This window comes from Aquarana catesbeiana, linkage group LG13, assembly GCF_042186555.1.
Source record: "Aquarana catesbeiana isolate 2022-GZ linkage group LG13, ASM4218655v1, whole genome shotgun sequence".
NCBI lineage: Eukaryota > Metazoa > Chordata > Amphibia > Anura > Ranidae > Aquarana > Aquarana catesbeiana.
The window spans coordinates 177726601-177751403 of record NC_133336.1 but is presented as its reverse complement, the minus strand read 5'-3'; the positions used below and the strand labels follow the sequence as shown (position 1 = coordinate 177751403).

General features: G+C 42.1%; 1 protein-coding gene across 2 annotated transcripts in view; it reads left to right on the top strand.

The window, feature by feature from the left end:
- LOC141117223 (CD48 antigen-like) overlaps positions 1 to 22972 on the top strand; it is a 35872-nt gene extending 12900 nt beyond the window's left edge. The window contains exons 3-6 of one of the 2 annotated variants that reach the window (XM_073609949.1): positions 5825 to 6094; positions 8797 to 8958; positions 12474 to 12523; positions 14006 to 22972. In XM_073609949.1, coding sequence (XP_073466050.1) covers positions 5825 to 6094; positions 8797 to 8958; positions 12474 to 12493 — 452 coding nt within the window. In that variant the 3' untranslated portion in view covers positions 12494 to 12523; positions 14006 to 22972. Of the gene's footprint in view, positions 1 to 5824; positions 6095 to 8796; positions 8959 to 12473; positions 12524 to 14002 lie in introns of both variants that reach the window. The other variant, XM_073609950.1, reaches the window with a different exon arrangement.
- The last annotated feature ends 1831 nt before the right edge of the window (positions 22973 to 24803 follow it).

Here is a 24803-nt window from a genome sequence, read left to right as displayed (position 1 = left end):
CGCACCACACTAACTTGTAGTTTTAGCTGAACACTGTGAACAGGACGCACCCCACTAACTTGTAGTTTTAGCTGAACACTGTTAGCAGGACGCACTGCGCTAACTGTAAATAGTCTAGCTGCCTGACTGTGCTACTAATAGGATCAAAAGAACACCAGCAATTTTCTTCAGGTAGGTGTAAATACTGTAACAAGACAAGCCTGCCTGTCAGTAAGAAGATAACAGGAACGGATCTAGCTGAACACTGTGAGCAGGACGCACCGCACTAACTTGTAGGTTTAGCTGAACACTGTGAGCAGGACGCACCCCACTAACTTGTAGGTTTAGCTGGACACTGTGAGCAGGACGCACCCCACTCAGTCGGAAGATAACAGGAACGGATCTAGCTAAACTGAATACAGTGTGTATATATATATATATATATATATATATATATATATATATATATATATATATATGCAACACCTGGGATGCATATATATACACAATACACTGTAAGTGCAGCTAACTCACTGACTGTTCTGCCTAATCTATCTAACTCAAATCAAATGACACTGTCTGTCTGTCTATCTCTTTCAGCGCCGGAACACACACTACACAGGGCCGCCGTGCAGGCGGCCTTATATAGTGTGGGGCGTGTACTAAATCCCCTGAGCCATAATTGGCCAAAGCCTCCTTGGCTTTGGCCAATTACGGCTCTCTGTTCAGACGGCGCTGTGATTGGCCAAGCATGCGGGTGCATGCTTGGCCAATCATCATCCAGCAATGCACTGCGATGCCGCAGTGAATTATGGGCCGTGACGCGCCACACGAATTTGGCGCGAACGGCTCATATCGTTCGCAATTCGGTGAACGGGCGAACAGACGATGTTCGAGTCAAACATGGGTTCGACTCGAACACGAAGCTCGTCCCTACTCCTAGTGAATGAGAACAGCTTGTAAGGGAAGATGCCTAACCTGATAAATAGTGTTCTGCACGGATGTAAATACATTGTCAGGATGTTGCTTAATATTACTGATGTTCTGCATTAAAGACTCTGTCAGTGACTCTGTGAAGATCATGCTGTATTGGAGATACATATCAAAATAATTGCAGTCAAGTGTTGAAATGCATCTAAATGTGCATATTCCATTATTCTGAATAAGGCCTATGGCTGGGGATGTCGTGAACAGGACTGTAGCTAGAAGAATGTATCTAAAATGGTGGATTCAAAGAGAGGTATTTTGGGTTTCTATCGAAGAATAAGCAGGGTGGGAATTGGGGCCAATTGATGTCCAATCCAGGTCCCCTTACAAGTAGGAATCCTGAGGGCATTTACTGCCAGTATTGCAGCACATTTCCTAGGGGAAGGTTCATATGGATATCTTAAGTAAATATGTGCTCAAAAACTTTGAGCTTAGGACGGGAATAATCCTCTGGTACAAGCTGTCTGCAATGGTGGATCAAGTCTGCGATTCACAGAGACCCAACTGAGGGTGTATCCCAAGATGCGACAAAGGCCCTGGTGTGTGGGACACCTCAGTGAGAAAGAGAGTGCGTTAGCCTAGAAAAGGACCCCCTCCTTCCCTGTCACCTTTCCCCTCCTTATTTGTAAGTGTAATGTAGGTATAACCTTTTTTTTTGAATAAACCCAACCCTTTGTCACAGCCTGAATTTGAACCCAGAACCTCTGCTGTGTCAAACAAAGTTTCTTCTTGCTAAGCCACCTGGAATGCTGGATAGTTCCCTGGACAATTCCTTGATTGATCCTGCCTTGAACTTTGTTTGTCTTGAACTCTGTGCTCTTCCCATGAACTTCCTGATTTAGGCCATGTCTCTTCACTTCCTGTTTTCCAGATTATTGTGCTCTCTCCAGCCAGTATCTCACTTTTGTCTTTCCTGCCATCCATATCTTTCCTACCACTCTTTACTGACCCTTGGCTTGTTCCTCAACCATGCTTTAGCTTGATCCCAGCCTGCAACTACTTGTTACCAACCTTTGGGTTGTTTTCTGACTATGCTTCTGTTTGGTCCTTACCTGCTTTATCTGCTACTGGACCCCGGTGTGCTCACCTTCTGGTGGGGTGATCCTTAGGACCATGACCTGGTACTAACATGCAGCTAAACACATCTCCACCATCATGAGCTCTGGTGGTTACCAGTTAGTACTACGCACCCCACGTGATCCTGCATTATTTGCCAGGGTGACCTGCTTGTATGCCAATCCTGCCAGGTGGTGTGAGTCCCCCTACTGCTATAGCTACTGGTCTCTGAGCCTGACCCCAGACCATGGCACCATTGTTTTATAGGAGAGGTATGGTCAAAGCTATTTTGGCGATACTTCACCTGTAGGACAGAGGAGTGCAGTTGGTTCTGTACTCTTGTGACCCGGTTTCAGCTGACAATGGCTAAAGTCCACCTTCTGCAGACGTCACTCAGCCGGTCCAGGCTTGGGAAAAAATCCCAACCATATGGTTTAAATCCACCAAGATGCCCAGACAGGCACCTGGCTCAGCCTCTCAGCCACCTGTCGAGAGCCAAAGCCAGCCGTTCCCGCCCCCTCCACAACCCAGTGCTCCAGTGAGTGCTGGAGGGGTAGAGGAGAGAGCTGGTGAATGACAGTAATAGCTCTCTCATCAGAGCGGAGGTGAGAATTGAGTGCTCAGCAGTGTTTAATTGCTCAGTTCTCATTGCAGAGCTGGCGAGGGACAGATACAGCATTGGATCGATTCTCCATCCACCTAGGTGCATATAAATGTTATAAAAAGAGAAGTCCATACTTCTCTTTTAAGGTCTGATGGTCCTTCATTAGTATCAAGGCACCCCAAACAGAGCACATTTTACTCATGGTCCCAGGGGGTCTTATGTAAATAATATGTAAAGAGTATCTGCTTTTAAAGCTAAACAAGTTTGTCCTATTCATAGAAAGGTTTCATCAGTATTCTCTACACAGAATGTTGTTGAAGTACATGAACATCATAACCAAAATAGGGAGAGCTGTTTATGAAGTTGCAGCTGTGGCAAGTGGAGCAACCTCAAAGTTTTTGAGTAGAATCTGAGGTTTTTGGAGTCTTCTAAAGCTGGAGCTAATAGAATGTCTAGGTTGTGGAGTAAGTTCACTGTTGAGTTTACTGCAAGCCCTAGTGTCTTCTCCCCTAAGTAAATTGGTTTCAGTCCCTCAAAGGATCAGTGCTGAATCATGTCCATACCTTCAACATATCCACTTTTCGATCTCTTAGATGTGCTGCATGAGTGGCATGCATAATTTACTACATGCCATGCCTTATATCAGTGGTTCCCAAACCTCAGTCCTCAAGTACCCTCAGCTTTATATCCATGTCAACGGCTTAGTATTTATGAGAGCTATTTTTGCATTTCAAAATTCCAAAAACATGGCCTGTTGGTAGTACTTGAGGGCTGAGTTTGGGAATCACTATCCTATACCAAGGGTCAGACAGTCAAAAGTAAAGGGCATTTACTGGAAATTAAGATGTTCCTTCTTGACAGCCACATGTTTCTGTGCTGTAAGGGGGAACCCTGACACTCCCAATGTTTTATGTACACCTAATGATAGATGCTTTGAAACTGTGCAGTTATTATTGCAGTTATTATTATACAGGCCCTTGATCAACCAATTTGAAATGACAGTATTTAAACCAACATTGGGGCCTACAAAAATATATTATGATAAAGTATACATTTTTATGCTGGTAAATTGTGGAACTCAAAGCAGTATTAAAATGCTGCTGAAATAGATTACAAAAGGTACTTGGGCTTGGGTAAAACCTAATCTGAAAGAATGCTGTTGTGGAATTCAGTGCACATAATTTATTGACAAACTTGCACAAACCCTCTTCTTTACAGCAGTGCTTTTTTTAGGTAGGTGTATAAAACCTTAAAGTGATTGTAAAGGCAGAAGGTTTTTTATCTTATTGCATTTTATGCATTAAGATAAAAAGCCTTCTGTGTGCAGCAGCCCCCCTAACACTTTCCTGAGCTCCCTCTCTCTCCAGCAATGTCCACGAGTGTCTCAGCCGTCCAGATTCTCCTTCCTAATTGGCTGATTGCTGTCAATCAAAGTCAGTTAGCCAATCAGGTAAGAGAGGGGTCAGGGCCGGGCCAGGTCTCCGTGTCTGAATGGACACAGGGAGTTGTGACTCAACTTTGGTGCCCCCCATAGCAAGCTGCTTGCTGTAGGGGCACTGAACAGGAGGGAGGGGCCAGGATCACAGAAGAGGGACCCAAGAAGAGGAGGATCTGGGCTGCTCTGTGCAAATCCACTGCAACAGAGGAGGTAGGTATAACATGTTTGTTATTTTTATAGGAAAAAAAACGAGACTTTACAATTACTTTAAGACAGTACAGTGGTACATTATTAGTTAAAAGATAAAGGATTTTTAAAACATTTTACAGACAAATTTACTTAATTGCTTAGAGCCCAATGGGCAGGGGCACTTTAGGAGCAGTGTATATACCGCAGGGCCAATGACAGCTGATCACGTAATGTAAACAGAAGATCGGTAATCAATTTTTTTTTCTTCTCACGCTGACAGCATGAGGAGAAAAAAAGCTGATCAACGGCTTCTGTTAAAGGGACATCGGTCCCGAAGAGGAAGAGGCGAAGCCACCTCATATGTGCCCACCAGTACCGCCTGCCAATACCACCTGCCAGTGCCACGAATCAGTGCCCACAGTGCCACAAATCAGTGCCCACAGTACATAAGTGCCAGCAATCAGTGCCACCTATCAGTGCCCACAAGTGCCACCTATCAATGCCCACCAGTGGTGCCAATCAGTGCCTCATCACTGCCACCTAGCAGTGCTGCCTGTCAGTGCCACCTACCAGTGCCGATCGGTGCCCATCACTGCCACAAATCAGTGCCTATCACTGCCACCCATCAGTGCCCATCAGTGACAGCTATCAGTGCAACCTATCAGTGCAACCTATCAGTGCCACCTATTAGTGCCCTTCAGTGCCACCTATCAATCCCCTTCAGTGCCGCCCATCAGTGCCACCCATCAGTGCCACCTCTTAGTGCCCAATGCCATCTATCAGTGCCACCTTATCAGTGCCCACCAGTGCCGCCTATTAGTGCCCATCAGTGCTGCCTTATCAGTGCCCATCAGTGTCGCCTTATCAGTGCCCATCAATGCAGCCTATCGGTGCCCATCAGTACAGCCTATCGGTGCCCATCAGTGCAGCCTCATCAGTGTACATCAATGAAGGAGAAAAATTACCTGTTTGCAAAATTTATTAACAAAATATAAAACGGTTTTGTATGTTTTTTTTTTTTTATTTGTTTTTTTTTTAATTTTTTAACAAAAAATGAAAAACCCAGAGGTGATCAAATACTACCAAAAGAAAGCTCTATTTGTGGAAAAAAATGATAAAAATGTCATTTGTGTACAGTGTTGTATGACTGCACAATTGTCATTCAAAGTGTGACAGCGCTAAAATCTGAAACTTGGTCTGGGCAGGAGGGGGGTTTAGGTGCCCAGTAAGCAAGTGGTTAATTACTGTTGAGATTATATGTTAGTTATACATGGAGTGCATTGTTTTGGGTGTGTTGTCTGAAATGTAGCCACCGAATCTAAGGACTGCTAATCTGCAGTATATTAAAATGTTGTTTTGGGGTTTAGATATGCCTTTAAGATGGTGTTTCACAATGTACGGTGTGTCCAAAAAGCAGGAATATGGTAATACCTTCCTTTTACAATAAGCTAAAAGACTTTTGAATTTGGGTGGTTGTCGTTTTTTTTCTTGTTTTTGTTTTTTACTAGCTTTGAGTTTACTGGATAAATTCACTTTCATTCCTAGAATTGCTGTTTTATTTCTATTTTCAGAACCTGTTCCTTTTCCAACTATAAGAATCGACTATGAGGATGGAACCAATAACACGTGTAATGTCACTCTTCATTGTGATGTTACAGCAAATACATCTGTGTCTTATATCTGGGAATACAAAAATGGCTCTGAATACCAGCGGTATGAAAGTACTGTTGGCACAGTCCAGGTGACCCGTCAGCCAGAACCTATGGAAGTTCAATGCACTGTACACAACCCTGCTGACTGGAAGAATGTCTCTGTTCCATTAAAACCATGTCAGCAAAAAGGTGAGATTTATTACACTAATGACAGTATTGGTATGGTTGTATTTGTAAGGGTGTCTTGGGACACACAAGGCATGCAGAAGGGCACATGGGAAACTACAATTTCATCAGAAAAACACATTATTTTTAACTTGAATAAGATTAGTAGAAGCAACAACGTCTTGGGATTACAACCCCAATGTGAATGACCAGGTTCCTCTACCCCAGGTGGATACTTGTACTGTGTGCCACCCAACTGGAAATTAGCATTGATTCATGATTGATCATCAGAACAACATATTTAAAGAGATGTTGGGAAGTTTCAAACATATATGTGCACTCAGATGAAGGGCAATTTCAAACAAAATTGCTCCCATACAGCATGGCTTTCTCAAAGGACATCCAAACGTGTTTCTTGATTAAAGTGGTTGTAAAGCTAAAAAAAAAAAATAAACTTAGCTTTCTACCTGGGACAATACTGTAAAGCAGTGGTCATCAACCCAGTCCTCAGGACCCACTAACAGGCCAGGTCTGCGAGATAACTGAAACACATCACAGGTGATATCATTTGTTGCTCAGTGATTGCAGTATTCTAGTCTGCATCTCCCCAAGATAATACTTAAAACCTGGCCTGTTAGCGGGACCTGAGGACAGGGTTGATGACCACTGCTGTAAAGGATTCCTGGTCATCTGTGCCCAGTCTTTCCACAAACAGTTAATCCAGCGTTAAAAGTCGACACGCGTAAAATTTGTGTTGCCACCCCCCCCCCCCCCCCCCCCCGCTGCTGTGACTGACATATGACCTATCAAGCACGGGAATGAGAACAGGGGAAGTGTGTCCAGCTTTCCAGCATCAGATCGCTCCCCCTACCTCCCCAAGCTCTCCCAGGATTGGCTGCTCCCCGCCTCAGCATTATTGGCCGTGCTGAAGTCATATGGTGCCTTCCCCAAGTCCCGATTGGCTGGTACTTGTAAGGGTGCATGGCTGTGTGCGCCCTTTCCTATGTCCGTGCATGTGGGAGGGGAGTGCAGTGACGTCACGCCTCCACCTCCCGAGCGCCGTCATTGAGATCCGCGCGGCCATATCCTATGTTGACAGGGCTCATACAGGCGCAGGAGAAAAGAATTGGAAGGTAAAAATACATAGATTCAATTTTGAGATGTGGGCAAATTACTGTGGTGCCTTTGTTTTTATATTGCATGCCCTGTGGGTTTACAACTACTTTAACCACTTCAGCCCCGGAAGGATTTACCCCCTTCCTGACCAGAGCACTTTTTGCGATTCGGCACTGCGTCGCTTTAACTGACAATTGCGCGGTCGTGCAACGTTTTACACAAACAAAATTTATGTCCTTTTTTTCCCACAAATAGAGCTTTCTTTTGGTGGTATTTGATCACCTCTGCGGTTTTTATTTTTTGCGCTGTAAACAAAAAAAAAAGACAATTTTGAAATGAACACAATATTTAGTACTTTTTGCTATAATAAATACCCCCATTTTGTTTTAAAAAAGCGATTTTTTTTCTCAGTTTAGGTGCATATGTATTCTTCTACATATTTTTGGTAAAAAAAAAAAAATCGCAAAAAAAATTGCAATAAGCGTTTATTGATTGGTTTGCGCAAAAGTTATAGTGTCTACAAAATAGGGGATAGATTTTTTAGCATTTTTATTATTTTTTTTTTTTTTTACTAGTAATGGTGGCGATCTGCGATTTTTATCGTGACGGCGACATTTTGGCGGACACAACGACCAATTCTGACACATTTTTGGGACCATTGGCATTAATACAGCGACCAATGCTATTAAAAGGCATTGATTACTGTAAAAATGTCACTGGCAGGGAAGGGGTTAACACTAGGGGGCGATCAAAGGGTTAACTGTGTTCCCTGGGAGGTGATTCTAACTGAAGGGGGAGGGGACTGACTGGAGGAAGTGACGGATCGTGGTTCCTAGCTAATAGAAACACGCGATTTGTCACTCCTCTCAGAGCAAAACACGGATTTCTGTCTGGTGCTCGCAATCGCTTGTGGCCGGCAGTCATCGCGACCGTCGGCCACGAGCATGGGCACCCCCGCTGTGCAGCGCGCGCGGGCACGCCTGCTATCCCGACCCCGCAAGCCGACGTATAGCTACGACGGCTCGCGCAGGGGAGCCAACCTGCCGCAGTATATCTGCGGCGGCTGGTCGGGAAGCGGTTAAAGGGGTTGTAAACCCTCGTGTTTTTTCACCTTAATACATCCCATGCATTAAGGTGAAAAAACTTACCTGAGCCCCTTCGTCTCTTTGGCGGGGACTCGCTGTCCCTCTCTCCACTGGGTCCCAGCTCTTGATTGGATAGATTCATAGCAGCGCAGCCATTAGCTCCCGCTTCTGTCAATCAAATCCAATGCCGCGGGCTCTGGGGAGCCGGGCCGAGTCATACATTCGGCAGCTATGGACGCGAATGCTGGACTCGGGAGCGCGCCCGCAAGGTAACCCCCCTCGGGAGAGCGCTTCTCCTAGGGGGTCATCTGATGTGGGGAGGAGCCACGAGAGCCGCTGGGGGACCCCAGAAGAGCAGGTTCGGGGCCACTCTGTGCAAAATGAGCTGCACAGTGGAGGTAAGTATGATATGTTTGTTACTTTAAAAAAAAAACAAACCCTTACAATCACTTTAACATCGGTGATAGTTGTATGCTGAACATACTTTTTTTAACAATATGATTTATATTTTCTCTATTTGTTTAGTTACAGAAAGTCATCATACTCGGCACCACTGGCCTGTAGTCGGTGCGGTGTTGTTTGTTGTTGGTGTTGCATGTATAATACATTTAATACATTTTAAAACACAACTTAAAAAAAGTGTTCAGGAAACAGATGGTCATATTGTCATACCACGACAAAAAAAGGGTAAGTACACTGGGCCAATTTATTAAAATTGCTCTATCAGTTCTGTCTGACTGAACTATTCACTGTCTTTCTGTGTGTCCAGGAAACAGTCAGTGGTTTTCTGCTCACAATTGATTAATAGCCTAACCCCCCCCCCCTTCCTTCCTAATCTAGAATACATTTGGAAACATCCAACAGAGATACATGTGTGATTATGGGGAGGTGGGAGGAATTGGGGGAAGCATGAGTAATGCTCTGTGCACTGACTGCTTTGTACAGTCTGTACAGTTGTTTGTACTATTCTATTCGTTTCTATCCTATTATTTTATTTTCTAATCTATTACAATTCTAATTTATTCTATTTGAATTTTGGAAGATTGTTATATTCTTTCTATTCTATTGTTTTTTTTTTTATTCTAGTCTATTCTATTATTTTATTTTCTATTCTAATCCTTTTTTAGTCTATTTGAATAAAAAATTGGGGAAATGGTTATATTATATTTTATTCTTTTTTTTAATTCTATTCTTTTATTTTCTATTCTATTCTTTTTTATTCTATTTAAATTTGAATTGATGCTATTCAAATTTTGGAAGAAGTTTATATTCTTTCTATTTTATTTTATTCTTCTTTTTTTATTCTTTTCTAATTTATTCTATTTGAAATTCAAATTTCAGAAGATGGTTATGTTCTTTCTATTTTTTTTCTCTCTTTTTTTAATGTATTCTATTCATTTCCTTTATCTTCTATTCTATTTTATTTTGTTCATTTCTTTTCTATTTTTTTCTGTTTTACTCTATTCAATTCTATTTTATTTTTGTTCTTTTATATTCTATTTCATTTTGTTCTGTTTTACTCTATTCTATTTTTATTTTCTATTCTATTCCTTTTCTATTCCATTTTTTTTCTATTCTTTTTATTTTCTATTCTATTCTTTTCAATTTATTATATTCTTTCCTATTCTATTTCTTTATTTTTTTATCCTATTTTTTAATCCTCTACGGAAATTAAAATTTGATTCAAAAACCATTCAAATTGTGTTTTGAAATGTTGTTTCCTTATCTTAAATTTGTTACTGTTGTAATTCGGAAATTCAGATACATCTGAATTTCTGAATACCGTAAAATTTGTCTTAATTTTAATTTGGAACGACACAGACAGCACAAGTCTAGTAGAATGTCCTATCCCTCCCATTCTGCCAGGGTTATGCATGGTGCAGCACCACCATTGTACATGAGTTTGATGCCATCAATATAAAAAGACTTTTTTCACTGATCTGCTGTCACTAGTCTGATGTTAGTCAACCAAAGTTACACATTAAATTGTTAAGTTTGTATTCAGGGCTTTTTTCAGCGGGAACATGGGGGAACACAGTTCCAGCACCTCCAGCATGTAATGGCAAGGGGTGCTGGCATATGGTGAGGGATCTATTGATACTGGGGGAGTCATCTGTGGCTGGGTGGGATCTAATATTGAGGTAGGGGGTCTATTATTTCTGGTTGTTGAAATGTCTGTTGATTTTGGCTGCTTAGAGATCTAGTGTTGCTCTGGGGTTTTTTATATTGCAGGGGGTCTGTTGTTGCCTGGGGGAAGGGGGTTTATTGTTGTTGGGGAAGTCTATTGTTGTTGGGGGGAGTCTATTGTTGTTGGGGGCAGTCTATTGTTGCTGGCTGTAGGGAACCTGTTTTCCTTCTCCACTTGTTATCATTAACAAATTGCATACAAATTACTAAGTCCACGTTCACGCTGATGCGGAACTCCCACGATTTCAAACTGACAATGCAGATCCGACTTCAGGGACGATTCACATGAGAAATGCTTGTAACGATAAACATGAGAAAAGTCCTGGACAGCCGCACTCAAATAGAAATCGCCTTTATTCAGTAAAAACAATAAAAGTACATATATGCCACAGCAAGAAGAGGGAATCTGACGCGTTTCATACTGCAGCTATGATTAAGCACTGACTGCAGTGTGAAACATGTCAGCTTCCCTCTTCTTGCTGTGGCATATATGTACTTTTATTGTTTTTACTGAATAAAGGCGATTTCTATTTGAGTGCGGCTGTCCAGGACTTTTTTCATGTTTATCGTTACAAGCATTTCCGGCACCTTAGGCTTCCAGTCTGAAGGAGAGGTTTCTGATTGACCTTCTTAGAGCGGTGATTTCTTCCTCCCTTCGGGGGCGATTTGACAGACATCTGTGTGGGTTCATGCATAAATGTCTATTCAAATTGCCCCCGAAGTCACCAAAAGTAGTACAGGAACTACTTTTGGGAACCAGTGCGGTGCCGTAACGTTGGCGTCGCACCGATTCAGGCGGTGCCATTGCTGGCAATAGCTGCCGATTTCACATGTCAAATCACATGCCAAATTGTCCCTATGTGAACGTGGGCTTGGCATCACAAAATGATTCTGTATTCTCTAAAAGTGTTGGTAATGGGAGGTGGGTAAGGGGTGGAACCAAAGACCGGTGCTCAGAGGTGGGTAGGGGGCAGACATGAGGGGTGACTCATACTGCCCACAGACTTCTGGGAAACTATCATTTCCCAGGAGCACAGGCGAGGGAGGAAGTAACGAGGAGCTTCGCGAATCAGGAGGCGGCAGATTAGGAGGACTACATAGCAACAGGGTGATTCTGGTAAGTATATAAAAAATTTTCCTCCAAATGTTTTTTTATAGGTTTAGAGGAGTCCGATTCTGAAAAAAAAAATTTCAGGGTGGAACTCCGCTTTAAATCGAACCACCCATAGAATGGAGTGGGCTGTGTCTGTGTCTGCTCTGCATGGACATGGACATGGACCAACCATCTGCCTGCTCAGTGGGGATCAGTGGATAAAAGGGGTCTTATTTGGCATTAAACATTTGTCCAAAAATGTAAACAAAGGAACTTAAATTTAAAACACATTTATACCGGACTTCAACAATTGTAGTGTGACATCTTTTTTTAAAGCCAAGCTCTGGTAAACATAAAAACTGCTCCTTGCCGGTGGGTTGCTTATTAAAGTCTGAGGGCGTGGAAAATAAATGTTACTTACCCAATGCTCTGCTCCTCCATGCTGCTAGGCCGGTCCACAGAATGTCTTCTTCTTCCCCATGCTGTAGCGGTCTTAGGTGCTGATGTCATTAAGACCAGTGCAGCCCTGCATTGGAAGTGATGATGCCGAAGGACAGTCCAATGACAGGACATTGGGAAGTGTTGTCTACCAGGGTAGAGGAGGCTCGGGTAAGTAAAATGCTTGTACTCTCCCACCGGCCTAAACAAGCAATTATCCTATGCAGTGCAGGCACAGCCCCACTGCAAGGGGGTTTTTCTGATTTACCAGAGTTGGGCTTTAGAGAAACCTGCTCTTTGATGATGAAGGGTACATCATCAGCTTCCCTTTGTGCCTCCTCTCTTCACCTTCTTCTCTGACTACAGTGACTGCATGTGTACCAATTCTTCTGCTATTGTCATATAAATGTTGAGCTTTCTTCTATTAGTACTATAGTGTCATGAGAATGTAATAACATTTTCTTCCTTACTTACGTCGATATAGACCCTCAAGAAGAGTATTAAGAGTTTTCCTCAATCCATAAGGAAAAAGAGGTAAGCTGGTATACTTCAAATTTTTGTAAAATTGTCATATGGTAAAGAGAAATTGCAGCCATGGTAGGATTAGCAGTAACATACACAATGTTAGGTTAAGTGCTTTCGGTAATAGTTTGAGTGGAAACTAATAACGGTAATAGTTTGGTGGGAATGGTGAGGTGGAAATCCATAATCACAGAATTTTGTACTTGTGGTTATGTCCATTTTGTACAGATTAAAATGATATGCAGTATAAAGTGTCTTTTTGCATGTCTGCCCCACTGTTCTTCTATATTAGGCCCTGTTAACATATGAGGGGGAGTATTCCCGCTCGCAGTTTTTGTTGCGTGATTTTTATGTGATTTTGCGTATTGCGCATAGGGCAGCCCATTCACTTCAAAAGAAGCTGCTGCTCTTTTTTTGGGTGAGCAGCTTAGCGCGATTTTTAAATGTGCTATTCTGCCGCGACTGTTGTGTGACAGAAATGTGTGGCAGTTGCGACAGAATCACATAAGGTTTGGGGTGCCATTAAGAATAATGGCCCCGTAATTCCAAACCTGCAAAATGTGAGCAGGATCTTAGCGTTGGACCATTGAGCCCAAGCAAATAGCTGGTTGAAATTTCAAAAATCTACCAAACTAGTGCTTATGTGAGCTTTGCCCTCTACAACTTCCCTTTCTTTTAAGTTGACTTCTAGTTAAAACTTTTTTCTACTTTTGGTCATAGTAGGGAATTTGAACCATTGCCACATTTCTACCACTGTCTGAGTAGCCATTGGAGAGATTTGCCCCATTTGCCACAATGACTGTTATCACCAGAACAAACAGCGAAGGGGATAAGACGCAATCAAAGTAGTCCTCCTGCACAAGCTCAGTTTGGGCTCTATTGCTGGAGAGAACATTTCCTTGTTGAGTTGAGCTGTTCAGGTCACATGATATTGACATCACACATTTGGGTGTGTATAAAGATCCTAAATGACAGCCCAGTCCCTCCCTCCTCTTGCATGCCCAGTAACTAAAAAAGAACACGTGGGTGGGATGTCACATCTTGATTCATGAATGAATGAATTCATAACAGCATGCTGTAGTGGAAATTTCCCCCTACCTGAACACTCAGCACTCTGGCGGACCCTGCAGTTTATCACATGACCGTGGTATACAGATCAGTCAAAAAGGTATATAGTGGCAGTATTTTAATGTAAAATGAAGCACTGCGGGGGGTGAACTATTTACATATTACTGGGTTTAGTAACACTTTAAATGAGGAATAACTTTTTTTTTTTTTTTTAGTTTGATATAGAAGGTAGACATGCAGATTATTTTGGGCTTAAAGGATGCTCTGTTTTTTAAGGTTTACAGTAAATTTATTATTAATTATATGGGGCATTATATAAAATTAACTACAATTCACAATTTCGGCATCTCACTAAGAATTTTGCTTTTTTATTATTAGACTTAAACATGACTTAGAATTATTATTACTTTTCTCTGTGCAAAGCAGGATGACAAGATGGCATTTGATGATGGTGAACTTCCTTCCACGTTCCCTCTTCAGGAAGAGTCTTAAATAATATAGGAATGTTAACTTTCAAAACTATGACTGGAAGTCCTGCTTGGATTATAAAGGCGGAACAGCTAAGTTTAAATTGCCTTCTTAAAAACTAGGTTCAAGATGATGTCCAAGTGGCCTGACTCCTGATGAACTTGTCAAATTGGAACTGGACATAGTACCAAGAGAACTGGCACTCAAGGCCTTCAATCCTCAAACTGAAACTGGACATAGTACCAAGAGAACTAGCACTCAAGACCTTCAATCCTTAAACTGAAACTGGACATAGTACCAAGAGAACTAGCACTCAAGGCCTTCAATCCTCAAAGTGAAACTGGACGTATTACCAAAGGGAACTGGCACTCCAATTCTTTAATCCACCCATCTCTGTGGTTTCAGATGCCTGCCAGTGGAGGTCATCAATGCTCACCACATGGAATAAACAAACAAGTTGGCCACACTCCAAAGACATCAGTTTTCTCATAGCTTTATTATTCCAGGGTTCGCTCACAGGCCAAACCTGCAACAACGTATTCAATTTTGACTGGAACACTCTATTAGTGCCACATTCTGTAATTATGGCAAATAACACGCACTTTTTTTCACTAAAAAATAGGGTGCAAATCAGGGGTGCGTGTTAAACGCCGATAGTGTACCACAGAGGGGAAGGAGGGGGACAAGCACTGCCAGAATTCACCAAGCCGTCATCTCCTCTCCACTCGGCTCTCACTCGGCTCTCATGTCACACACACAGTCCCGCCTCCGCCACCGGCATTGGACTAGTGTTCTTTCTATAACAGGAGCTGGTCCAATGCCGATGGCGGAGGCAGGACTGTGTGTGTGTGACGTGAAAGCCAAGTGGAGAGGAGATGACGGCTCGGTGATTTCCTGATGTTCAGGCTGCTTTGATGACAGATGGTGAGGCTGCAAATTAGGCTAACAAAAACGGCATTAATCAGGCTGCACTGATGCATTGACGGGCTGCAGATGGACATTGATCAGGCTGCATTGAGGACATTGATCAGTCTGCAGATGGGCATTAATCAGTTTGCAGATGAACATTGAAGTGCACTGACCCTTAATTTACTTGAAAGTTGTTAATTTAAAAAAATATATGTTTTTTTCCTAAAACTTCCCTCTTAAAAGTAGGGTGTGTATTAACACCGATAAATACGGGTATGTATGAAATGACTATTTCACTGAGTATTTGTCATGCAGCGTACACACAATCGGACTTTACGGCATACTTAGTCCGGCGTACCGGATTTCGTCGGACAATTCGATCGTGTGTGGGCTCCAGCGGACTTTGTTTTCTCAAAAGTTTGACGGACTTAGATTTGAAACATGTTTCAAATCTATCCGACGGACTCGAGTTCGGTCGAAAAGTCCGCTCGCATGTATGCTAGTCCGACGGACAAAAACCGACGCTAGGGCAGCTATTGTCTACTGGCTATGAACTTCCTTGTTTTAGTCCGGTCGTACGTCATCACGTACGAATTCGACGGACTTTGGTGGATTGTGTGTAGGCAAGTCCGTTCATTTGGAAAGTCCGTCGTAAAGTCCGTCGAAAAGTCCGCCGGGCAAAGTATGCCGTAAAGTCCGGTCGTGTGTACGTGGCATCACAAGCACTATTGAATGTGGTTTTCATTTGCATTCCACTTTTAGTGGAGTTAAGACTAAAAAGCTTCTCTTTTTTTTGTATTTATACTTTATTACTTTATATTTTTTCTACAACACTGTAAAAACTGTATTTTTGTAGCTCTTTTAAAATACTACTTTTATGTGTGTATTAATAGGAATACTTTTGCATTTTTTTTAGTTCTAGATAGGATGCTGAAAGGTTAGACCCTTTGTCTGTGCGCTGTGGAGATTTACCCTCTATTTGTCCTGGTGATGATTGTCGCTAAAATACCTGACAACTGTATGAAGGCAATTCCTCTCATTTTTGAAAAGGGCTTTTAAACCTTTCCCTAAAAAAAGTATTTTAAAAAACATCTTTGTTTTATAAGGATTACTGGCTAGATTTTTTGTTAATTTAATTATGTCTTTTTGTCTTTTAGATAAAAAAAAAAAAATTACCGTAATCATTTTTTGGAAGACAGCAGTGGCAAAACGAAGGCATATTTTCCCAGCTTTTCCCTAAAAAAAGTCTTTTAAAAACACTTTTGTTCTAAAAGGATTATTGGCTAGATTTTTTTGTTCATTTAATTATGTCTTTTTGTCTTTTAGATAAAAAAAAAAAATTTTTGGAAGACAGCATTGACAAAACAAAGGCCAATTTTCCCAGCCCCCCCCCACAAATAAAAAAACAAACAGTATTATTATTGCATCATAAGCTGCTCAATCAATAACTACATTTCAAGGGACTGGCCTTCATTTCAAAAAAAGTCCTTCTGTCATAGTCATTTGTCCCTCTTCTTGCCCTAGAGGTATTGACCTTGTTAAAGCAGAACTACACTCTGTCGATCAAAACGGACTATTTTTAAACCATATGCTGCTATCATTACTAAACAGATAGGGAAGTATATCATATTTATTTGTTTTAATATTTTTTTTTTGTTTTTACATTTCTTCGGTTGCTTCCTGGTTTTTTGGTCTAGGCCAAAATTATGCCATACATCCCAGGATTCTTCATGGGCATTTTTCTTTTAATTTGGAGCAGGGGCTTTCTCAGCTAAGCACACCCTCCTGTCTGCATGCCTGAGGAGGGCAGATGGATTACAGGAAGTAAATGTCACATTAATAATCTGCCCTTACTTAAGATGGCTGTGGCGTGGCTAGAAATGCTAGGGGAGGTTTTTTTTTAAAGTGATTTCTCAACAAAATAAAACATTGATAAATGGGCGAGTTTGTTTTATATATTACAAATGAATTCAATTAAATTGTGTTTTAGTTTGTGGTGCTCAGATATACTGTAGGTTAGTTCTGCCTTAATAGTCAAACCTATTCTATTATGCTAAACCTTTTATCCACCCTCTGAATGCGTACATTTGTTGCTTTGAGCAGCTGGTATGAAGGAGAATTAGTGATAAAAAGGTCTCGTTGTTTTACCTAATTTTTTGTGTATTTTTTGTCTATGAGCTGTGCAATTGGGGATGTAGCAGGGGTATGTTCTTCGCCTCCATACCTTCCTCTAAAAGTTGCCCCTTTTTGCCACCTAAGAAAGCTGGGAGGTATAGTCAATGGTATATGCTCCATTAAATGTTGACAATCAGTGGTGAGTCCACTGTTGGTGGTCGGTGGTGCTCCCCCGCCCATGACATTGGTGGATAGCGTGTCCCCTTTATGATCAATATGCCCCATTGCTGCTCGGTGTATACCCATGCTGAACAACGTGCCCCCCTTTCGTTGGCATCCAGTGGGAGCAGTGCTAGTAACATTGCAAGATTGGCAGCAGAGGCAGGGGAGGTATTGTTGACACTGTTTACAATTGTGATGTCTGTTTACCGAAGTCACAACACATAGAGCCACTCTGATTGGCTCTTTTTAGTTTGCTTGTGATCTACTCTGCCAATCGCCCAACTATCCTCTGTTTTTTTTTGTTTTGTTTTTTTTTTTCAAAATAGCGCAGTTGTAAGGTTGTTAAAAAATACACTGCAGCCAAAGCTGAAAATTAATCTTTAACCATTTGTCGATCGCAATATGTATATATATATGTTGTGGTTTGCAAGTGGTTTACAGGGATTTTGGCTGACGATATCAGCCCTAGCCCCGGTATCGTTTTTTGAAGCCGGCAGCTGGCTTTCTCATGAAACCTTTCCAAGCAGCTCCCCCTCCTGCCACTAGTTGGTGTTTTTCAGGCTTACAGTTTCTACCGGTTCACCCGAGAAACAATTTGATGGTGTAGCTGGCTGCTCCTATAGGCGATCAAAGAGTAGATACTCTTTGATCAACTCTATGGCCTTAGAGGACCGGAGCAACGTCATGTCACTTCCGATCCAGTCTGGAAGCAAATTTTTTAATATTTTTTTGATCTTTTGCTTTTAAGGCTGGGTTCACATATATGCGGCCGCGAGTTCGTGCCAGGGGTCAGGTGGGTGTCTGTTCATTGCTTCAGGTGTGAATCAGTTCAGAGTTTTCGCCTGAATTCACCCCTGGATTGGAGCCAAAGATGCACAGGACCCTTTCTGAATGTGGACCGCAGTCGTCCCGGACCTGTGTCAACCGACTCCATTGAGAGCCGGTCACACTCACCTGTCATGCAAATTGGATGCGGGGAAACCCGCATCCACTTCCCATATATGAGAACCCAGCCTAATGTTAAAGAAGAGATTTGGGGTCTTTTTGACCACAGATCTCTTCATAAAGAGGACCGGTCATCCTTTTCTATTACAAGGGATATTTACATTCCTTGTAATAGGAATAAAAGTGCTTAAAAAAAAGCAAATGAAAAGGGACAGTGTAAAAATAGCAAGTAAAATAAATAAGACATATTTTTTTAAAGCACCCCTGTGCCTCTTTGCACGCAGAAGCAAACACATATGTAAGTCGTTCACACATACAGTATGTAAAGGGTAAAAGTTGGGGTAAATATTGTTTTTTTAAATTCATTAACCACTTCAACCCCAGAAGGTTTTACCCCCTTAATGACCCTTAATGGCATTTTTTGAGATACAGCACTGCTTTACTTTAACTGGCAATTGCACGGTCATGCGACGTTGTACCCAAATAAAATTGATGTCCTTTATTCCCACAAATAGAGCTTTCTTTTGGTGGTATTTGATCACCTCTGGGGTTTTTATTTTTTGCGCTATAAACAAAAAAAGACTGAACATTTTGAAAAAAAAACAATATTTTTTACTTTTTGCTATGAAACATACCCAAAAAAAATGTAAATAAACACATTTCTTCATCAATTTAGGTCAATATGTATTCTGCTACCTATTTTTGGTAAAAAAATCCCAATAAGTGTATATTGATTGGTTTGCTCAAAGGTTATATAATTTACAAACTATGGTATATTTTATGACATTTTTATTTATTTTTAACTAGTAATGGCGCAGAGCAGCGAATTTTAGTGGGACTGCGACATTGCGGCAGACAGACTGGACAACTAACAGACTTTTTACACTTTTTTGGGGATGAGTGACCTTATTACAGTGATCAGTGCTAAAAATAACACTCTTACTATACTAATGACACTGACAGGGAAGGGGTTAACATCAGGGGCAATCAAAGGGTTAAGTGTGTTCCTAGGAGGTTTGCTTACTGTGCGGGGGATGGACTGACTGGCTGAACAGAGAGATCCATGTGCCTGCTTAGCAGGAACACTAGATCTCTCTGTTCATACCTGACAGGACGGCAATCCATCTTGTTTACGGCAGACCGCCGTCCTGTCTCTTTGGGGAGCGATCACGGGTCAAGGTGTACCCGCTGAATGGTTCCCCCTGTGGGCAATCAGCGCGCGGCCCCCACTGCCTATTGCATGGAATGATGTACTGGTACATCATTTCACGCAATAGAGCTGACCTGCCGCAGTATATGTACCAATATAACCACTTATACTGCGGCTGGGCGGTTCTATTGCACAAAACGTTGTACCTGTAATAGATACAGTGGGCGCATGCACGGCGCCGAAGCCGATGCGCACGGCTTCAATGTCTGCCAGCCACCCGCGAGCAGAATGGGGATCTGCCAGTGTAAACAAAGCAGATCCCTGTTCTGTCAGGGGAGTACAGTGAGATTGTCTGTTCCTAGTAATTCTGTTTCTGTATTTGCGGACGATACTAAGCTAAGCAGGGCAATAACTTCTCCACAGGATGTGGAAATCTTGCAAGAAGATCTGAACAAATTAATGGGGTGGGCGACTACATGCCAAATGAGGTTTAATGTAAAATAATGCATCTGGGTAGCAAAAATATGAATGCAATCTATACACTGGGGGGAGAACCTCTGGGGAATCTAGGATGGAAATGGACCTGGGGGTCCTAGTAGATGATAGGCTCAGCAATGGCATGCAATGCCAAGCTGTTGCTAACAAAGCAAACAGAATATTGGCATGCATTAAAAAGGGGATTAATTCCAGAGATAAAACGATAATTCTCCCGCTCTACAAGACTCTGGTCCGGCCGCACCTGGAGTATGCTGTCCAGTTCTGGGCCTCAGGAAGGATGTACTGGAAATGGAGCGAGTACAAAGAAGGGCAACAAAGCTAATAAAGGGTCTGGAGGATATTAGTTATGAGGAAAGGTTGTGAGCACTGAACTTATTCTCCCTGGAGAAGAGACGCTTGAGAGGGGATATGATTTCAATTTACAAATACCGTACTGGTGACCCCACAATAGGGATAAAACTTTTTCGCAGAAGAGAGTTTAACAAGACTCGCGGCCACTCATTAAAATTAGAAGAAAAGAGGTTTAACCTTAAACTACGTAGAGGGTTCTTTACTGTAAGAGCGGCCAGATGTGGAATTCCCTTCCACAGGCAGTGGTCTCAGTGGGGAGCAACTATTAGATAAGCACCTGAGCGACCACAACATACCGGGATATACAATGTAATACTGACATATAATCACACACACATAGGTTGGACTTGATGGACTTGTGTCTTTTTTCAACCTCACCTACTATGTAACTATGTACTCCCAGTCAGTCCAGTCCCCCCACAGTCAGTAGCACCTCCCAGGGAACACATATAACCCCTTGATCGCCCCCTACATTTAACCCCTTGATCGCTGTATAAATGTCAATGGACACAAAAAAGTGTCAAAAGTGCCCGATCTGTCTACCGCAATGTCGCAGTCCGGCTAAAAATCGCTGATCACCGCCATTACTAGTAAAAAAAATGCCATAAATCTACCCCCTATTTTGTACAGGCTATAACTTTTGCGCAAACCAATCAATATAAGCTTATTGCAATTTTTTTTTCTAAAAATATGTAGCAGAATACATATTGGCCTAAACTGATGAAGACATTTTTTTTTTTTGGATATGTTTTATAGCAAAAAGTAAAAAATATTGTTTTTTTTTTTTTTTTCAAAATTGTCGGGCTTTTTTTGTTTATAATTGGCCTGGTCATTAAGGGGGTAAGTCCTTCTGGGGCTGAAGTGGTTAAAGTTTACTTTTCCCAAAAAATTGTGTTTGCAAAACTGCTGTGCAAATACAGTGCGACATAAAAAATTGCAACGATCACCATTTTATTCACTAGAGCAGTGGTCATCAACCCTGTCCTCAGGGCCCACTAACAGGCCAGGTTTGCAAGATAACTGAAATACATCACAGGAGATATAATTTGCTGCTCAGTGATTGCAATATTCTAGTCTGCATCTCCCCAAGGTAATACTTAAAATCTGGCCTGTTAGTGGGTCCTGAGGACTGGAGTTGAGAACCATTGCCATAGAGTCTCTGCTAAAAAACAATTATAATATTTGGAGGTTTTAAGTAATTTTCCAATAAAAAATACTGATTTAAACTTGTAAACCATAAATGTCAGAAAAAGCCTAGTCGGTCAGTGCCTAAAAGAGAAGTGTGGGGTTTAAGAAAAAAAAAAAAAAACATTCATGCTCACCTATGTGGATGTAGGGTTGCCAACTCATCCCTTTAAAACTGAACGCATATTAATTACACAGGTTCTGTGACTGATTAAGGTGGTAATTAAACTCACTTGGTGCCTTATCTGCAATAAATTAGCCTCAGAACCTGTGTAATTAATATGTGTCCAGGTTTAAAGGGATGAGGTGGCAAACCTATGTGGATGTAGCATTGATCTGATGCCCCTACACCGGGAACTGAGCGCTTAAATGCCACTGATCGGTCAGTTCTCTGTCTTTATTGAGCAGAGAGCTGGTGACGATCAGTCTCTGCTCTGCCCCTTCAGCACTCACTGGAGCGCCAGGCTGTTGGGGTGCGGGTGGCAGCAGTTGGCTCAGGCTCTCAGAGGCAGAAGCTAAGCCAGCTGCTGGTCAGACATCTGGGTAGATCCAGACATTAATGTCAGGATCTCACCAGAGTATGGACCAGCTGGGTGATGATGGAGGACTTTAGCCCGTGGTCGGCTGAATATGGGTTACAAGAGTGCAAAATGAAGTGCACTCCTGTGACCTACAGAAAGCCAAATGAGCTTTGACCCTACGTCCCCTTTAAGATTGATTCCTAAGACCCCATACACACTATTAGATTTTCTGCAGGTTTCTGTCTTCAGATTTACCAAAACCATATAATTTGAGGTCAAACCTTAATGCCGCGTACACACGACTGGACTTTCCGGCCGGAAAAGGTCAGACGGAACCATTCCATCGGACAATCCGATCGTGTGTGGGATTCATCTAACCTTTTTTCCAAAAAATTCAGACGAACCTAGAAATAGAACAAGTTTCAAATCTTTCCGACGGACTCAGTTCCTATCGGGAAAACCGCTCGTCTGTATGCTATTCCGACGGACCAAGAACGACGCAAGGGCAGCTATTGGCTACTGGCTATTGAACTTCCTTTTTCTAGTGACGTTGTTGTCTAAACGAACAGACTTTGGTGTGATCGTGTGTAGGCAAGTCCATTTCAGCGGAAGTCCGTCAGAAAGACCGTCAGACTTCGGTCCGAGGGAAAGACCGGTCGTGTGTACGCGGCATAAGAGTTTCCATTTGTATGCAATCAGGCAGGCCCTTGCACTACATGGTTTTGGTAAATCTGAAGACAAAAATCTGCAGAAAATCTAATCGTGTGTATGGAGTCTAAGACCGAAAGTATAGCTGAGCTGCTCACTATTTTAAAGACACACAGATACTGTATCTCACCTCTCAATAGAATCCTCAAGACCTATAAGATGCTGGAAAGTGAATTGAAACATAAATAATATTGATATTGCACATACCTTTCTAATGTGATATACTGTATATATTAATACAATTATTGGTGCTGCTATTTTCAAAACACATATATTATTTTATGTACCTACTTTTTTAAATAAAGACTTTATGAGTTTGTTTGATTGTTGTGAGTCACTGAATGTTGCACATCACAATTGCTCTTAGTAGGTCTTCTTAAATAACATTAAAACCCTTCATGGTCCCAGCTTGGCATTCTAATATGAAAGGTGATCGCCACTTCCTCTTTTATCTAAAGGTCTTGCTGGTTATCTCATTGTCAATTAGTTGGAGTTTAAGCCAGCCTTAGGCGGATCAAAATGTGGCTGATTCAGCAGGACCTGGCTGAATTTTGTTCCAACTATGGGCAGGCTGATTGTGTTGCAGTCGCTTTATCGATCAACTACAGGTGTGCAAAATAAGCCCCATCTACTCACCTTAGGCGTTACATGACATTGTAGGACTTAAGCCCAGATACCTAATACCATCCTTTCCACACATACCCTCCCTCCAAAAACATCATGGATGACTCAGACTAGTTCTTGGAGTAAAATGGCTTTAAGGCCTATTTATTAAAAACGTATAAAATAACAACATAAATATCATAAATAACTGTAAACTTTCTTAAATAAATTATGAGGGTAAATTTACTGTAAGAACAACAACTATAACCCTAGTCACTGGGAACAACTTCTTTATTTTAAACCTACCAGTCGGCAACCCCTGACTCGGAGGCATTATCACAACCTACCCAGTGACCTAACCTTTTAAACTCCTCCAGGTTAACCCTTATGGCCTGAAGGTACCAACTTCAATCCCCATCCTTCCATGTATGGGTACCAGCAAAACCCCCCATTCTATGGATGGGTACCATCAAGCAACCCCCCATCCCCTGGATGGGTAACACATGTTACAACTTGTAACATAACTTATCCTATTCAAGGAAACCAAAAACTGCCACCGCACGAAAGGGGTAACCCCTTACCCTTGCGAGCACCTCCACACCCTCAGACCTCTCTATATCCCTTCTTGTAGGCCTAATGACCATAAGTCCGTCCCCACCTCATTAAGATGCACACCATCGCTGCGTAGATACCGCCAGGTGTCAACCTCTAACTCCCTATGACGAATGGCTAAACCACCGTTCTTTATAAAGAACCTGCTCACCTCTTTATTGACCTTTATCCTGGCCCTGTCCACTTTTTTATCAGACCAAGCCCAATGCCATGACAACCTCCCTACCATATCAGACCACACTAAAACCATCTTGGGGTTCCCCGATGACTAATGTGAGACCCCCGACTCAGATACCTGTAGTGTCTACCTTTAAATATTTAGGTATAAACATCTCACCTAAACTTACAGACTTTTGTAGCTTAAATATCTACCCTCTGATGTCGCGGTTTAGAGATAAAATAAATGTTTGGAAAAAACTTAAGATGTCCCTGGCGGGAAAAGTGAATCTCATAAAAATGATTCTGATGCCACAATTTCTATATATGCTACTTAACACGCCGGTAGTTATTACGCTGAAGATATTCAGAGTGGTTAACTCTTTATTTCGGCTGTTGTTGTGGCATACCAAACCCCCCAGAATTAAGTTAGAACAGCTGCAGCGCTCAAAAGAGGGGGGGGGCCTTGCCCTACCCAACCCTTGGATATACTACCTGGCGGCACAACTGCAGCATCTGATAGGTGCCATGGCTCCTCTGCCACTGGGCTTGTCTGCTAAGCTTATGCTGGTGGGCACAGGGGCGGAGTCAATACCTGAGGGATTGGAGGCTCACCTTTTCCAAAGACCCAATAAACAAATGCCCACATACACACTTTTGCAGAAGGTATGGAACAAAGCTAAACAACTACAAAACGTTTCGGGCTGCACTAAGTATAGCCCGATATGGGAAAATAAAACATATGTTGAACTTGCCAAGCTCCAACAAGGGCACAGATGGC